The 17,095-nt window shown below is 37.6% G+C and overlaps 2 protein-coding genes across 4 annotated transcripts; both read right to left on the bottom strand.

The window, feature by feature from the left end:
• Positions 1 to 3,697: 3,697 nt before the first annotated feature.
• On the bottom strand, positions 3,698 to 9,120 carry LOC110738414. The gene is made up of 8 exons (XM_021918808.1): positions 8,207 to 9,120; positions 7,787 to 8,044; positions 7,044 to 7,351; positions 6,772 to 6,957; positions 5,763 to 5,873; positions 5,568 to 5,652; positions 5,357 to 5,455; positions 3,698 to 4,050 (listed from the first exon to the last, which is right to left on the bottom strand). Exons 1-5 carry the CDS (start codon positions 9,116 to 9,118, stop codon positions 5,822 to 5,824), a joined length of 1,716 nt encoding a protein of 571 aa, XP_021774500.1. The 5' UTR covers positions 9,119 to 9,120; the 3' UTR covers positions 3,698 to 4,050; positions 5,357 to 5,455; positions 5,568 to 5,652; positions 5,763 to 5,821.
• On the bottom strand, positions 9,105 to 15,560 carry LOC110738415. 3 transcript variants are annotated; one of them, XM_021918811.1, is made up of 7 exons: positions 15,198 to 15,560; positions 15,023 to 15,099; positions 10,204 to 10,487; positions 9,897 to 10,100; positions 9,706 to 9,798; positions 9,474 to 9,611; positions 9,105 to 9,352 (listed from the first exon to the last, which is right to left on the bottom strand). In XM_021918811.1, exons 3-7 carry the CDS (start codon positions 10,450 to 10,452, stop codon positions 9,125 to 9,127), a joined length of 912 nt encoding a protein of 303 aa, XP_021774503.1. In that variant the 5' UTR covers positions 10,453 to 10,487; positions 15,023 to 15,099; positions 15,198 to 15,560; the 3' UTR covers positions 9,105 to 9,124. The 3 variants fall into 3 exon arrangements, with proteins under 3 accessions (XP_021774503.1, XP_021774501.1, XP_021774502.1); XM_021918809.1 differs by having other exon boundaries at positions 9,897 to 10,103; XM_021918810.1 differs by having other exon boundaries at positions 9,897 to 10,103; positions 15,023 to 15,115.
• Positions 15,561 to 17,095: the final 1,535 nt, after the last annotated feature.

Below are 17,095 nucleotides of genomic sequence, written 5' to 3' on the forward strand. Positions count from 1 at the left end.
GCTTGTCGCTTGTTTAAGCCTATTTCGCCTCGATTTTCCCCGTTTTTCCAATCATTACGCTAATTCCTTCGTAAGCCCCGCTTATTTGCCTATTTGTACTATTGGGATATTTCTTATGTTTTGTAGGCCGAAAAGGTGGAAGTCGAGAGAAGAGGGAAGTTCGGGAAGCCGTTCATGAGCCTCGAGAACTCAAGCGCTATGGAGCCATGTAAGAGGCCTTTAAAAGGGCTCTCTAGGCCTCAAAAGACCTCCCCAAGTTTTCTAGAGAAGCCTTGGAGAGGGCCATGAGAGGGCGCGGCCAGAAGGTCCGCGGGCGCAGCCCAAAAACCCACGGGCGCGGCGAAGGAGATAGTGAAAATCCGTAACTTAGCAGCAGACAGACCCTGTCTTACTCATTCGGCCATAACTTTTGATCTACACATCGGATTGAAGCGATTCAAACTGTGTTGGAAACTAGAATTGAAAGGCTTTCCAACAGTAGGTAGAAAGCTCCAAGAAGCCTTCTAGAACAGAAGTTATGGACGTTTGAATCTGCACGACACTGAAAGGATGCGCAGTTACCGCGGGCGCGGCTTTCTGGGTCTTTTTCAACGGATTTTCTTCTTTCTCTTCTTGTAATTTAAATAACATGACCTTCTTTAGACTTGGGGGGGAGTTTTTGGGGTCTTCTCTCCTCTTTGAGGGGATGAAACCCCTTTGCTTTCTCCATCATTTCACCACTTAGATTAGGGCTTAGATTTAGTTTTAATCTTTGTTTTGTAATTTAGTTTAAGAGTAGCTTAGAGAGAGAAAGTGAAGAGCTTCAATGGTGGATTGAGGAGGTTGAAGATGCAAAATGTGACATTGTTTTGGATTCCTTTTCAATACTTCAATGAGCATTCTAAACTTTATCTCAATTTTATTGCTTTCTTTACTTATTGCTTTCTTTAGTTTATTGAATGTTTAGAGTAGTTGATTATTTCAATAGTTCCTCTTTGTTGTTTTTCCCTTGTTCTTCATTGTTCTTGTTCTTAGTTTCTTCGTTGTTCTTCTTTATTGGTTAATGTTAGTTGTTCATTTTAGTTTAGTTTGTGTTAGTTTCATTGTCTTGTTGATTTAGTCATGTTAGTATAGTTTCCTAGCTAGGGTTAGGGATGATAATTGATTTGGCAGTCAAGAAGTTGAAGCCTTACTTCTTGGCACATCCGGTTGTGATCTACACAAATCAACCCCTTAAAAGGCCAATGACATTTATGGATTCATCCATCTAATGATCAAATGGGCTATTGAAATTCAAAGCCTTGAAATATCTTTCAAACCAAGGAAGACAGTGAAGGGTCAGGCGTTCGCCGACTTCATTGTCGAAATGACAAGGCCGGGTGAGCCGAAAAATCTTGACCAGGTTTGGAAAGTATACGTAGACGGGAGCTCTACTATTAACGGCTGTGATGCAGGCGTTACATGTCAGTATCCTGAAGGGGATAAGTATGCATATGCACTACGATTTAAGTTCCAGACCTCAAATAATGAGGCAGAATATGAAGCCCTGCTAGCCGGTATCCGCATGTGTAAGGCGGCAGGGACAAGAAAAGTTGACGCCTGCTCTGATTTATAATTAATCGTTGGCCAATACCATGGTGACTATGAGGCCACCCATCCGGCCATGATCAAGTATTTGCAGGCGCTTAGAGAAGAGGCTGGGTCACTTGAAGAATTTCATCTAAGTCAAGTGCCCAGATCAGAAAACAATCAGGCGGATGCTCTTCAAAATTGGCGTCATCCACCTCATATAATACGCCTAGGTCAGTCTTTTGGGAAGTTATGGAAAAAATAAGTATTAACACAGATCCCATTGGAATTCTGGACCGAAGCTCAACCTGGATGGATGGCATTCGGGCTTATCTAGCAGACGACACTTTACTGGATGCATACCCAAAAGCGGTTGCAATGAAAAAGCGAGCTGCAAACTTTGAGATTCATAATGGAGAATTTTTCAAGAAGGGTTATCTGCAGCCGTTATTGAAATGTATCACCCCAGAAAGGGGGAAAGAGGTTCTAGAGGATCTGCACTCGGGTTTATGTGCATCACACATAGGCGGCAGGTCTCTATCAAAAAGGGTCAGGCGGTAAGGCTATTTTTGGCCCACTCTTGAGGCAGACGCCATGGAAATGGTGAAGAAATGTGACAAGTGTCAAAGATTCGGCAAACTCATACACCGTCTGCCCACTGACCTAACGGACATTCATAGCCTACTACCATTTGCCAAATGGGGCATGGACATTCTGGGTCCATATACGCCTGCTACAGGCGGACGGCGATATATTCTAGTTGTTGTTGACTACTTCACCAAATGGTAGAAGCAAGGGCGGTCAAAGGCATTAAGACAAAAGATGTCATCTCTTTCATCTAGAGGAATATCATCACCCGGTTTGGGGTACCTATGTCCATGGTCTTTGACAATGGCCCTCAGTTTAAGACGCCTACCCTCAAGAATTAGTTGGGAGATCAAGGAATTTCACATTGCTTTGCATCAGTCGGCCATCCCCAAGCAAACGACCAGTTTGAAGACTTCAACAAGCTTATCTCAGACGGCATTAAGAAGAAAATTGAAAGCATTGGGCAGATGAGTTGCCTCATGTCCTATGGGCCATCAGAACAACTGAAAAAGGGGCAACCGGTGAAACCAAATTTCTTATGACATACGGCGCAAAGCCGTCTTGCCTATTGAGCACTATGAACTGACTCTTCGAGTCATGCTTTATGACGAAGAGACTAACTAGGAGGCCATGCGGCTAGCATTGGACTCACTCCCGAAGCGCAGGGGCAATGCCTCCTTGCATCATGAGATTTTATCGTTTGAGAATGACAAGAGCCTACAACAAAAGAGTACACAAACAGCCCTTAAAAGTAGGGGACTTTGTGTTAAGGAAAATGGAGGCAACCAATAGGGAAAATGAGCAAGGAAAGTTAACTCCCAATTGGGAAGGCCCCTACCGGATCTATGAAGAAGTAAGAGGTGGCACCTACCGCCTGGAAACCCCAGACGATAAACAACCAGCCAGAACTTGGAATGTAGACAACTTAAACAAGTACTACTTCTAAGACTTCAAAAATTTATTAAATGAAGTTTATCAATTAAAGGTTGTTCTTTATTTTCAATCATATTTATTTCTTTCTCCATAAATATCGTCTATGCAATGTACAAACAGACTTATTAAAATTTTACGTCTGCTCCAACATGAATAGATAAGCCACTACTACAAAATATGCCTTAGAGACCTGTTAAAATAGGCATAAGAGACCTCTTCTTTGGAGGTCTCTAGCTCACAGGTCTCTTTGGTTAAGAGACCTGGTCAATAGAACAGGTCTCTTTGGTATTAATAAGAGACCTAAGAAGTGAGACAACAGGTCTCTTTGCGCGTGATTATTTTATATATTTCAGAAAGCAAAGAGACCTGTTACCATGGCCAACAGGTCTCATAGTTGTTATTTAAGAGACCTGTTAGTAACGATAACAGGTCTCTTTGTTTTTTTTTTTTTTAATTTTTTTTCCCAAAGTCCAATTATATTTGTATTTGTTCCTGTACGGTATATGAGCAGTATTTGTTCCTGTATGGCACCTGTAGGATATTTGTACCTATATTTTTCACCTGCTATATATATGCACATCATATACATTACTCCATAATTTTATAATATTCATGGAACATACAATAATAAACAAAAGTTGATAAACACTTTTACATATATCCATTAATTATAGTATAACCTCCAAAAATACTATACAGCAACATTTGCAAAAAAAAATCCAGTATTCCCCAAAAATTTAAACCACTCATTTAATTTCCATGCCATCTAAGATAAGCTCCAAAAGTACTATACAAAAAATTCTAAAAATCGCAATACTTTTCCCAAAAGTAATGGACAAACTAAACTCACGCAATGTCTATACCATCTTCATTTCCTTCATTAACATCATCTTGTTCAAGCTCTAGAACATACTTAGCCCACAAGTCTCTAATTTCGTCAATATTTTCAGTTGAATATGTACAGGGGTCCGCTTTAAAAAGCTGCAAGATAAACAATAAATCGCCGTATATAGTCATAACTCATTCATAATATATAATAATGGAAGATAATGCTATATTATAACTATATTACAAAAAAATAACACATACAAACAAATGAATATAATGATGAGTTAAAATATGCAATGTCATGATTAAAATGAGCCATTTGGGGGTAAATTTTCCCTGCAAAGCAGCAGTTGTACGAACATATTGAATTTCTTGATGAAAATGGTGAAAGTGTGAAACAGAAAATATTTTTTGAGTGGAAGCCTGTCACATGATCCTTTTGTATGGACATGGGACATATGGTGAACTTCTGTCCTAAGAAAAAGGGTTGGAAGCAGCCTACTGAATCCATGGCTAGGAAAAGGTGGAGACCGGTGCAACTTGCTGGCAAGAAAGTAGATGTTCCTGGCAGGAAGTTTCAGCATCCTTCTGGGTCAGCTACTAGGGATCAAGGCAAACCTAATGGTGTGCAGGCTGGTGGGATTAATTCGAAGGGGGAGGATAGAAGATAGAACTAGAAAAGGGGCTGTTTAAGGTGGGCTGAAGATGCTGGTAGCTGCTGTAGCAATGCTGAAGAGCTCCAACATGTTGATGACAATATTGTCCTGTATGGGAAAGAAAGAGATGGAGTCTGCTGCTACTCTCTGTATGGGTCGCTATTTCAGCAGAATGTCCTGTTAGCAGCGTGTTTTAGGCTTGCTTGTTGTGTGCTGTGATCTGGTGTTGGTAGGGCTGTTGGAGGCTTTTTCTTTGCTTCTGGTTTTTCAGTTTTCTGACAATTTAGGCTCGTGGTGTGCCTGATTTGTTGTGGTTTCTGCTGTGTTTGGTTGCTGCCCTTTCTGGTTTCAGCGTGTTTTGTTCTGGTTGCCTGAGGCTTTTGCTTCCCTTGGGCGTGTTTTTGTGTGGGGTAGAGCTCTTGTTTGGTACTGTTATGTTGTTTGTTAGTTTTTCTTTGGGGTTGTTGTGCTTTTGGCCCATTGTTGTTCTCGGCTTTTTGTGTATAGGCAGTTGGGTAGGATTGGGTGTGCCATGTGTTTTTGTGCGTTTTTTGGGCTATTTAGCCATTGTAATCTTGAAGGCTTGCCCTCTTCTCTTTGGTATAAATAAAATTGCTTACTTACCAAAAAAAAAAAAAGAAAAAAGAAAAAGAACACAAGCTTGCATATTTAGAAGCTCGAAATAAGTCAAGAGACATAATTGTTTTTTCCTATATTCAAGATACTTGGACAACAAGGTAATGATCAAGAGTATCTACATAAATTCGCATCAAAAAACAATGCATAAATCAGATTAAACATACCTTATCAGAAACCCACAATACCCTTTTCTGTATAATCTCAAGCATATAGCGACAAACATAGTATCCACAAACCTTGGAGTATTGAGGTTGTCGAGGACACTGTTAAAAAAGACATTCAAATTTTAAATGCATGAAAATTTGGCATTATACACAAGCATTTAAATAACACATTATTCTTTTAATATCAAGAGTATAAACTAAAATGACATACCTTAGGTTGCTTCCACTCAATATATGGATCCTTTTTTATCTTCTTAATGTCCTTTCGATGGACCATGTTGAATTTTTTTAATCCCCTATAGAATTGTGACATTGTTTGACAAAAATAATGAAATGAATAATTAATAATAGAGCATATATAATACAAAAAAAAACAGATATGTTCGATAATTACTCTAACACGTACTCATTTATGATCTTTTTAGCAAACTCATTGATCTCGTTTTCTTCCCCGGCCGGATCTAACTAGCACACTAGTCCATTCCAAGGACTAATAACAGCTAACCTCCAATGCATACTACACACAATGATAGTGATTATATTAGCAAAAATCAATGGTGAATATTGAATAGTAATTGTATAGAATAACCAATCAAATTTTTAAGAAGCTAAGGCTCTAGGCAAAGCACAATTTGTTAAAAAAAAGTAGCTTCTACTTTACATTAGGGCATCGGGGGTCTCTTTGTACCATGTATAGATGATTGAAATTTCACATTCTGCTTTACATTAGGGCATCATGATAGGATTGGACAACATGACAACTATATCTAAACAGAGAGATAATTTCATAATGACGCCTGAAGATTTATGTATATGTTTGTATCACAGTCCCTAAACTCAGATAACGGTTTGCATTAGGCATTTAGGCTTGGTCAGAACTCAGAAGAACAATACAAGAAAACATAAAAAGCCTTGGTCAGAACTCAGAAGCCTGGATACAAAGCATGAGATTTACGACGAACAAATTTCTGAAAACTACATATTCCTAGATGAAAGTTAGGCAACAAACCAGAATTTAAACCAGTTAACACCTTATCACAGCGGGAATGAGCATTGCAGTGACAACATCTAAACATCAAGCTATACAGTTGATCATCATTGACCTTACTTGGTACATTAATTATTTCCAGCCTTTTTGCTTAGTTTTAAATCCATTAACGAGGTCAAGCAGCAAGTATATAATAGGAAAATAGTTCTGCAATTGACCTTTTAGCATCAAAGCATCATCAAACTACCCAAACAATGCCTGAATTTACCAAACATCTTTACAAAAACTGATGACATCAGCTACTGTATACGACCAATGAAAAGGTCAAAGAAGCAAAATTAACCAACCAATACTTGGATGCAAAGCCAGGCCATTGCCTTTGAGGAAAACGACGAACATACTCTAACTAACTACTACGTACACTTACTTATCATTATAAGGAGCAAAGAAGAGTTGATTGACATTCTTTCCCTCGTTGTATCCAAAAACACGAGCTAGATAGTCGGATCGAACCTCCTCATCTATAGTTGGTGTCATTGGAGATAAAACATTTGTGTCACAGAATCCGTACATACCCGAGACACCTTCATTCTGACAATGACCTTTCAAGTACCTTACCCCATCAAAAGTTGTATACGTTGAAGTTAATACACAAATACATTCAAGACTAAAGGGGTAATTGGTAAAAAAAACACTCACTTTATGAAAATGTTCATTTGGGATTCTCCAACCTCTCTTTTAAAACACCAATCCAACAAGTCCTCGTAGTCAAGCGTCACACCCACATCTTCATTAAGAAACATGCATTTTGGTATTGGTATAGAGAGTGTCACACCCCTTTTTTTCAATACCATAGCATGAGTATTTAACATACGTAACCACGTGGAAGTCACCATCTCACGATCCTTTTCGGTGATAACGTACTTAGGAGTTGTGCATACTTGAGATGATGCTAAATGTGGAGATGGTGTTGTTACATTTAACACTTTTTCTGAGTGGGTAATGGTCTGTAGCGTGATGAATAAGAAACATTATAACATCATTATAGTATATATATAAGGAAAATGCACTAGTGATTACTTGTATTATACAAGTCAATATACAAATGATGCATGTCTGCATACAAATAGCATCATCATATTAAATACACGAAACAAGTGCTAATAACACATCTTTTCATTTTCACCATAAAATAAAGTAAATAAAGGTCTAGAATATTCGTGGCATGATGGTTAGTGCCTAAGTCATTGCTTGCTTTTGATGAATGAATTTAGAAAATAAATTTTTAAGTACTATATATGTTCTAACATTTCCTACTAGATATCTGGATGGATTAAGCTGAAATTTTTTAAAGAATTTGCATACATAACAAAGTGCCCCGTTGATAACACATGCTGAATAATATTACACTGCAAACATGTACCAGTTATTAAATTTCATACCTTTCTCGGAAAAATCAAGGTAATCGGCCAAGGTGTGTAGCTTTTCTTTGCATGACAAACATAAACTAGTTCCTCATTAGGACATGGCAAGAGAGCAGTTGGCACAATATCTTCTGTAATTGTGACTCGAGCATGACCAGGTGGAATTAATCTAGAATGAGTAGCTCTGACATCTGTTGTTTTCTCTACCTGTCCGTTAGCAACAATTTGCAACTCTTTGTTGTTTCCTTCGATTTCTAAACAACAATCACTCCACCCCTGAACATAAATACACCCATTTTTATCAAAAGGCAAAACTTACAGGACTATAACGTTTAAATTTTTGCAACTAATCACCATTTTATACATATTGAGTTCATTTCCTCTGTATTGGTTTAAACAATTCAGTCATGAGGACTTAATTAGAATGAAAAGGCATACCTCGGGAAATTCTTTCAAATCACAACTCTGATTCGCAAGGTTAGTTGTAGGCTCAAGTTGATTGTTACGATATGTTTGAGGCCAGGGAACATGATATGCCTCAGTCTCTAGGTTTTCAGTATGAGATTGCGTTTTTGTGCAATTATCTTCTTTCCCATTACCTTGTGTACCATAAATATCTGCCTCCCCTAATGAATCAGGGGTAAACCCATGCCCTTTGCTCCCTTGCTCGAAAATTTTGCCTGTTAACAGTTGAGTTAGAGGGATACCTTGAAGCCCCTGACCAAAAGTATCATCCAATTGGGGAGCACGTGACCCACCTGCCAGACCACTAGACCCACCCTCCAGGCCACCAGACCCACCAGCCAGGCTAAGAGACCCATTAGCCTGGCCACCCTCTAGGCCACTAGACCCACCTGCCAAGCCACCAAACCCACCTGTTAGGCTAACACCCAGGCCACTAGACCCACCACCCAAGCTAACAGACCCACCAGCTAAGCTACCTGTCAAGCCACTAGACCCACCCTCCAGGCCACCAGACCCATTAGCCAGGCCAAGAGACCCATTAGCCTGGCCACCCTGTAGGCCACCAGACCCACTTGCTAGACCACCAGACCCACCCTCCAGGCCACCAAACCCACCTGTTAGGCTAACACCCAGGCCACTAGACCCACCACCCAAGCTAACAGACCCACCAGCTAAGCTACCTGTCAAGCCACTAAACCCACCTGTCAGGCCACCAAACCCACGTAACCCACCTGATCCACCTGTCAGGCCACCAAACCCAGCATCTAAACTACTAGAAGTATTGTCCCAACCAAAAAATCCACCTAAACCAACCTGTTGACCTCCAACAGCCATGAAAGATTTTATTTGCTCTTGGCTGCAGCATGACATCAAGAAGGACATCATAAAATTTTATCTGTTATCCATGGAGACAAGTTTCGATTTCATCATGCCTATTTCAGCATGCAATTGGCTGGGTGGAGCAAGTTTGTTATAACCAAAATAATCCTTCACTGTAATGCCTGAACCAACACCTCTCACTAAACCACCATGCTCACTCTTATGCATTGCTTTTGCTAAGATATCATCTCGACCCTTAACAATGATTTCACCTCTTTGAACTTGACCCTCTAATGCTATCTGAAAAACATACAAAAGATCAAGTTTAATAAAAGTATTTGCAAAGATTATTATTATGAAAAGAAAATTTTTAAATGCTTGAAAAGTGAAACATTTAAAAAGATTAAATATACTATCTTACTATTGCATCATGGATTTCCTTATCAGCAAGATTGTCAAATGTTATAACTCCATCTTTGACATGAGAATGAGCTTTAATCCAAGTTAGATGCTGCGGCACTTGTGACACATGGACTCCTTGCTTTTCAAGTTGTTTTACCTAATAGTACAGAAAACCAATTTTGAATATTTAGTTAATATTATTAAAATTGTGCAAAATCATAGTAAGTAAACATCATGTAATTAACACTTACAATCTCCTCTTCAAAATATTGGTACCCAAGTCTACCGCCACGATAACTTGAGGACTTCTTCTTTGCCTTTTCACGATTCTTTTCACTCAATTCCTACATATTTTTAAAGCTCAAAGTCAATTGATAAAACTGTTTACTTGTACATATATATTCACATTATTGTTTAGATGATGCAATAAATCAAAGTATACCTTAAATTCATCAGAAGTGCAGATTTGAACAAAGGTATCCCAATCCGATTCACATATAAAATGATACTTGTGTGGTGGCTTTTGACGAAGTGTTTTAACTCTTTTATATAGCCACTTGGTTCTTAATCTAGTCTTGAAAGCTTTCCATCGAATCGATGCTCGTGTTAGTACATAACCTTTGCAATTCTCAGGAACATAAAACCCCTTCTATGTTCAAACAAAACAAATTTATAAGTTAGTACAAAAAAAAGAAAAACTTAAATTTAAAATGATCTTGCCATTCTAATACATGATTAGTATATCTTACCGAGATAAATCCATAAACTTCATCTAACACTCCTGTTGGAACTTCATGCCAATCTTTGTAGGCAATGCTTATTCTTTCACGTGCCATTACACCAATGTAGGTGGAAAAATGGGTCTTGTGTTCACCAGTGGGAACTCTTTTACTTGGATTCCATTGTAATGGGATTTGGGTGCCAGCATGGATAGTCTTCCCCACCTTTTTAAGTATAGTACGACCTCTCCTCACAACTTGACTCTTCGGAATCATCATTCGGTTGTACTTTCTTTTTCTTTTTGGCCATGTACCTACATTAAATTTATAAGTTAAATTCACTTTGTTAGTTATATAAAAGAACACGACACATTATTAAAATACTTGAGTAAAAGATAGCTAGCATGGTACGTGAGAGTATATGATCTGTAGAAGCATGCATAACCCTAATAAATTCAAAGTTATTAGCATTTAAGAGCAAACATTCTCTTTGTAATAAAAGTAGATATATAAAAGCAAAATTCACCTTGAACCCCTTAAGAGTTTTTACGACTACGCTTTCTCTTTCGCTTTCGCTTCACTTTATTATTGTTATCATCATCTTCCCATAAACCTTCATTGTGGTCATCTCTTGCGTAGATCGAAGAATCATCAGCAACATCATCATCAACTAGTCCCTTTCCCAGCAAAGAACTACCTTCCAAAACACTATCATCGCCCCAATCATCTATGGCCTGTCGTGGTCTGGGTGTTATAACAACTGACATTCTCTTATTTAATGGATCAGTCATATAAAACACTTGTTTAGCTTGACTAGATAAAATGAAAGGATCTTCCTTGTGACCAATCTTATTAAGGTTAACAAAAGTCATTCCAAGGCTACTATGATCAACCCCGTTGTTATTATCAACCCATTGACATTTGAAAACTGGTATTGAAAAGTTGGAGTAATGCAACTCACAAATCTCTTCAATAAATCCATAGTATTGCATCGCATTGTGCCAGAAACGGGATGCTTGTCTTTTGCACTAACAAAATGAATAGCTTCAGCCTCTACAGTAACCCCTCTATTTTGCATAGTACTATTTTCATCTTGCAGCCTTGTGTAAAATGTGAAACCATTGATAACATAACCTGAATAGTAAGTAGCGTTGAAATTAGGTCCATATGCCAAACTCTTAAGTCAATCAGAAATAGAACTCGGAGAATCCTGAAGCTCCCTCAAAACTTGATCCTTGAACCACCTAATGAATGATCTATTGTGTTCATCAGCTATTGATTTCTCATTTGCTCTTCTATTGTATTTCCTCAAGTCTCTCATGTGTTTTTGAATATATGGCATTACTCATCCTCATTGTGAAGAATGTACGAATGGGCCTTGTGCCAATCGTCATAAGACATGTCAAGTTGTTTACGGCCTAGGGTCCCCTGACCACCCATTCTTCCCATATGTCGAGAAACGGGAAGCCCTATCTTCATAGAATTTGATATAAATTCACTAGTATATGCAAGAACTTCTTCATAAAAAATTCGTTCAGCGATACAACCTTCAGGGTGAAAAGCGTTCTTGACATAACCGCCATATGTTTTCATTTGCCTTTCAAAAGGCCACTTATTTCTCAAGTACACAGGACCACAAAATCTCACCTCTCTAACCAAGTGAACTGGTAAATGAATCATGACATCAAAAAACGATGGTGGAAAGTACATTTCTAACTGGCACAAAGTTACAACAATTCCATCTTCCAATGCAGTCAACTCTTTAGGATCAAAGACCTTGCTATAAATTGCATTAAAAAATAAACAAAGTCTGGTTATGGCAAAACGAACATTTTTAGGCAAAATTGAACGAATAGCCACTGGTAAAAGATGTTGCATTAGAACATGGCAATCATGAGATTTAAGGCCCGCAAGTTTCAAGTTTTCTATATTCACAAAGTTGCGAATATTTGAAGAATAACCCTCTGGCACTTTTACTCTAGCCAAGCTCTCACAAAATTCAATTTTCTCTTTTCTTGACAATGTATAAGCTGCTGGAGGGAGGTATGCTCGACCTTTGTCATTCACAACAGCATGGAGTTCACTTCTAATCCCCATGGTTTGTAAGTCATCTCTAGCTTTCGTGCCATCTTTAGTCTTCCCATGAATATTCAATAAAGTACCAATCAAACTATCACACACATTCTTTTCAATATGCATCACGTCAAGCGAATGTCTCACAAAAAGGAATCTCCAATAAGGTAGGCCCCATAAATATGAACACTTCTTAAAGCCTTGCGTAGGAAAAGCAGACCTATGCTTTTTCCCATAGGTAATTTGAATGTCTTTAACCTTTTCAAAGACCTCTTCACTTGACAGAACTCTTGGGCGACCTTTAAAATCTTATTTCCCATTGAAGGCCTTTTTCCTCTTACGAAATGGATGACTCAAAGGAAGATATTGCCGATGTATAGGGAACACATGCTTGCGTGATGCGCTCAACCATTCTCCCCCGCAATCCTCCATGCCTATGGGACAAGGTGCTTTTCCTTTCACGGTATACCCAGAAAGATTACCGTAAGCAGGAAAATCTTGGATGGTGTTAAACAACATTGCTTTCATGATAAAGTTCTCGTTACGATGTGCGTCAAACACCTGTACACCATCCTCCCAAAGAATATTCAAATCATCAATGAGAGGTTCCAAATACACATCAATGTCACTTCCAGGTTGTTTAGGCCCAGAAATTAGCAATGCTAAAAACATATATCGTGGTTTCATGCACAACGAAGGAGGTAAGTTATAAGTAGCCAATATGACGGGCCATGTACTATATGTGCTACTCAAGTTCCTAAATGGATTGAACCCATCTGTAGACGATGCAAGCCTTAGATTACGCTTCTCTTTTGCAAAGTCCGGGTATTTTCCATCAATAAACCTCCACTGCGGAGAATCGATGGGGTGTCTAAGCATTCCATCATCTAATCGACCATAATGATGCCATGTTAATTTCTCTGCATCCCCTGCATTTGAGAACAACCGCCTACGCCATGGTATTATTGGAAAATACCATAATACCTTGGCAGGGACTATGCCATCACTTTTCTTATACCGCGAAGCTTTACAAATTGAGCAGCTCTGTAAAGATTCATTTTCATTTTTATACAACATGCAATTGTTAGGACGCGCATGGATTTTCTCGTAAGGTAAACCCATAGAGCTTAAACTCTTTTTTGCCTCATAAGTAGTAGATGGAAGGACATTGTCTTCTAGAAGCATGTCTTTGACAACTTCTAGTAGCATGCTGAAGCATGTATCAATCCAACCATGACCTGCTTTCAAGTTGTATAACTTGATTACAGCAGACAATCTAGTATACTTAGTGCAACCGTCATACAAAGGCTTTTCAGAGTCATTTAAAATGCTCTCTAACATGGTAGGATTATCATCAAAGTTATCCTTCACTGAATGCAACAAATCTTCTAAATTATCTGCCTCATTTGTGCTATCACCTTCACATACACTACCCGCTATATTACTAACAAGAGGTTTTTCCCTTCATTCTCCATGCCAAATCCAATTGGTATATGTTCTATCAAATGCCCACTTACTCAAGTGATTAAGTATTTCGTCCGACCTCTTATGTAGCAAATTGTGGCACATATAACAAGGACATGGTAGCTTGGGACGACCACCACTATTAGTAACTGCAAAATTAATGAACTCTCTAACACCTGCTTGATATTCTGGATCACCCGGTTTTTTTGTTGATATCCAAATTCGATCCATTTTATATGCACCAATAGCAATTCAAGACTTTATAATAATCATAATATTTTCGAAAGCGATAATGTCTTCACATATATGTACATGTAAGTCTTGATTATAGCGAAGGGGGTGACAAGATATTAAATTAGAGAATACAACAAATATTTACTAGATTAGACAAAATATTTTTATCAACCGAAAAACGACAAAACCATACTTTTCACGGGAAAATAAAATTTGAAACCATAACCCAAGCAGCCACCACATATGCAAGCAGAATTTTTAAGGCTACAAACTAAACATGAATCATCTGAATTTAAATATCATATTAATTCAGAACATTGTATTCAATTAGAGAATAATAAAAAGAAACATTAAATCAATTTACAGTACAATAGACTTTAAAAGCAAGACAAAATTTTAATACTATAACCCATGGCAACAAAGATTATCGAGTTTAAGAAAAAAAAAAGTCACAAATGCTGATCATAACCTAGTGTTTCGACTTGGGGCCAGTTTCAATTTTTGAGTTGAGCTTCTTACTCTTCAACACTTGAATCAAACAACTCTTTGTCCCTTAAATTTTGCCACATTATCTTTTTTAGAGTATCCCTAAAAGATTGTCCCATATCATACATATACACGAGGAACCACAACTTTACTCAAATATTACAACGTATATTAAATATTTAGAATCACCATTTTTCCTTGTCATCAACTCCACACAATCAAAATATAACTATGGGGCAAACAAATGAGGACAAAAGCCGCCAAAATTTATTGTTAACCAGAAGAAGCACCAAACACAAAGAAAAATGGAACTTCTAATAAGTATCCAATTTCCTCAACTCATTTACTACGCTATCTGATATTACAAAATGATCACCCAATAGCCTCATTAGCGTAATTGTCATTGTACAACTATAAACAAGGCAGAACAAATTATTACGATAACAATTGGCTAATCGGTGATGTTGCACAACTTAAATACAGAAGTTCACGAATCACGAATGCTATAAATTCAATCTAGCCAGAGGCCAAGTATATTCACATATAAGAAGCATGCTTATTTGACTGGGTAAGGAACAGGAATGAAAAATACCTTAAAAAGAATAACAATATTCTGGTTGTGGCGGGAAATCGATCAAATGTAAAGTAGTGCAATTGCTTGTGTTATGGCTGGAAATTAAACAATCTTTAATAATAATTAATAGTGAACAATGAAAGAAGAACGAATTTGTGGTTGGGGGACGTGGCCCGGAATGCGAACGGCTTACCTTTGTACAATCGCCTGAAACAAAGTGGTTGATAGTCGTGACCCGAGTACGCTTTAGATGGTGGCGGCCTTGTAAACTAGACGACGGTGGCGGCCTTACAAAGTGGACGGTGGCGGCCTTACAAAGTGGATGATGGTGAAAAACTTGGGAGGGAAACCATGGAAGTTCAAGGGTTTGGGTTTTTTTGGAGGAGGAAGACGAAACTGCTATGCTACAGTGCTACTACTCTCCACCTCCTTTTAACTCTTACTTTAATTTTTTTTTTTTTTGTTAAGTGTTAGTCTAATATAATTAGTAGTAGCGTAGTACACATTTCCTCAAAAAAAAGGAAGTTAGTAGTCTTTAAATTAATTTTTTTTTTTATTTACCAAAAAAAAAAATTTATTTTATTATTTTTTTATTTACCAAAAAAGAAAATTTATTTTATTATTTTTAACAAAATTTTACTCAATATTTGTAGAATGCTTCTTAGTATTTGATACTAGTGTACACGTGATACTAGTATATAAGAACTCATAAATAATTTTAAGATTAAACAAATAATAATAAAAACAAAGAGACCTCTTAACACTAACAACAGGTCTCTTTGTTTTTTTCCCGCCAACAAACAGCTCATTAGAGACCTGTAATCAGTAACAACAGGTCTTTTTGACCAAAGAGACCTATTAAGTCTTGTAACAGGTGACGACAAACTCTTCATTTGTCTTGGCGGGAGTATGTTCGGCTTTTCCGCCTGAGCTCTTTGATATGCTGCGTGTACATTGCGCCATACACTACTACAAAATTGGCCAAAAGAATTACTAAAAAGAAACCCCTTTTATCAAATAAGGGGTTTCTTAATGGAAGAAACCTATTTTCTCGAACAGGGGGTCTCTTATACATGATTATAAGAAACCTCTTTTTAAGAAAAATGGCTCCTTAGTTTTTCTTCAGAATTACTACTATTTAAGGAACCACTGTTTATAAAAGGGGGTTTCTTGTATTTTCATATAATATTAAATGAATTCGGTGACAGGCGGTATTTTAGGTCGTTACTAAGACACCTCTATCAAATGATATTTGTAGTTCTGAACATGCAACTAAACGAGTATAGAGGCAAGTTAAGGGTCGAACACAGGGAAACGATTAAGCACCGCTATTTATCTCCTAATGTTAATCTAGTTCGATCAAGAAGTATGGTGGGTAAAGTAATGACTAAAGGGGATAGAATAACAATTAAAACAAGCACTAGGAGGAAGGATCAAACATGCTATGAATTCAACGAAGTTAGGCATCGGAAAATAGGTTTACATGTAACCTAAGCAACTCATACAGGCAATGTCAAGAATACTCTCTAATCACCTATCGGGATTAAGAGCTATCTTAGCTAGCATACACTTACACTATCGTCATAAGGCATACAAACTAAGGTCATGCAATAATCAATCATCTAATGACTATTCTTAAATCACACTATCGTCATGATTTGGTTCAAGTCACTCAACCACAACATGCATATGGCCATAAACATGGAGTGGCCAATAAGTATAAGCACAAGGAAGATTTAATCACAAATATTCCAAATTAGCCTAGCCTAACATACATCAAACTCATAGCATACCTTCACCAAACCCCTAGCAACAAGAAAGTACTCACTATCCACAACTACAACTACAATCATACTAAGCAACATTATAACCAATGAAATAGTAAGAAAGACAAGGTTTTTACCAACTAAACTAACAAAGGTAGAAACTTTAATCATAAAAACAAGAGAAAATAGAGAAATATACCAAAACCTTCATTGAAATCCAAGTAAAGAACCATACATCGTCCAAGCTCCAAGCTTGACCATACATCAATGTTGCAAAATACTTCTTCAAAAACTAGGAGTAAAACTAATGTTGATGGGCAATGAA

The sequence above is a fragment of the Chenopodium quinoa genome, unplaced genomic scaffold (genome assembly GCF_001683475.1).
Source record: "Chenopodium quinoa cultivar QQ74 unplaced genomic scaffold, ASM168347v1, whole genome shotgun sequence".
NCBI classification, from domain to species: Eukaryota; Viridiplantae; Streptophyta; class Magnoliopsida; order Caryophyllales; family Amaranthaceae; genus Chenopodium; species Chenopodium quinoa.

Excerpts from the sequence above, each read along its gene's own strand:
- LOC110738415 (XM_021918809.1), bottom strand. The coding sequence starts at position 10,452 with ATGATGATTCCGAAGAGTCAAGTTGTGAGGAGAGGTCGTACTATACTT. Across the intron at positions 10,104-10,203 it reads AAGTTTATGGATTTATCTCG|AAGGGGTTTTATGTTCCTGA; the intron begins GTAAGATATACT and ends GTTTGAACATAG. Across the intron at positions 9,353-9,473 it reads AGGAAATCCATGATGCAATA|ATAGCATTAGAGGGTCAAGT; the intron begins GTAAGATAGTAT and ends TATGTTTTTCAG.
- LOC110738414 (XM_021918808.1), bottom strand. The coding sequence starts at position 9,118 with ATGATGTCCTTCTTGATGTCATGCTGCAGCCAAGAGCAAATAAAATCT. Across the intron at positions 6,958-7,043 it reads CAAATGAACATTTTCATAAA|GTACTTGAAAGGTCATTGTC; the intron begins GTGAGTGTTTTT and ends TGATGGGGTAAG. Across the intron at positions 5,874-6,771 it reads TTTGCTCCTTATAATGATAA|TATGCATTGGAGGTTAGCTG; the intron begins GTAAGTGTACGT and ends CATTGTGTGTAG.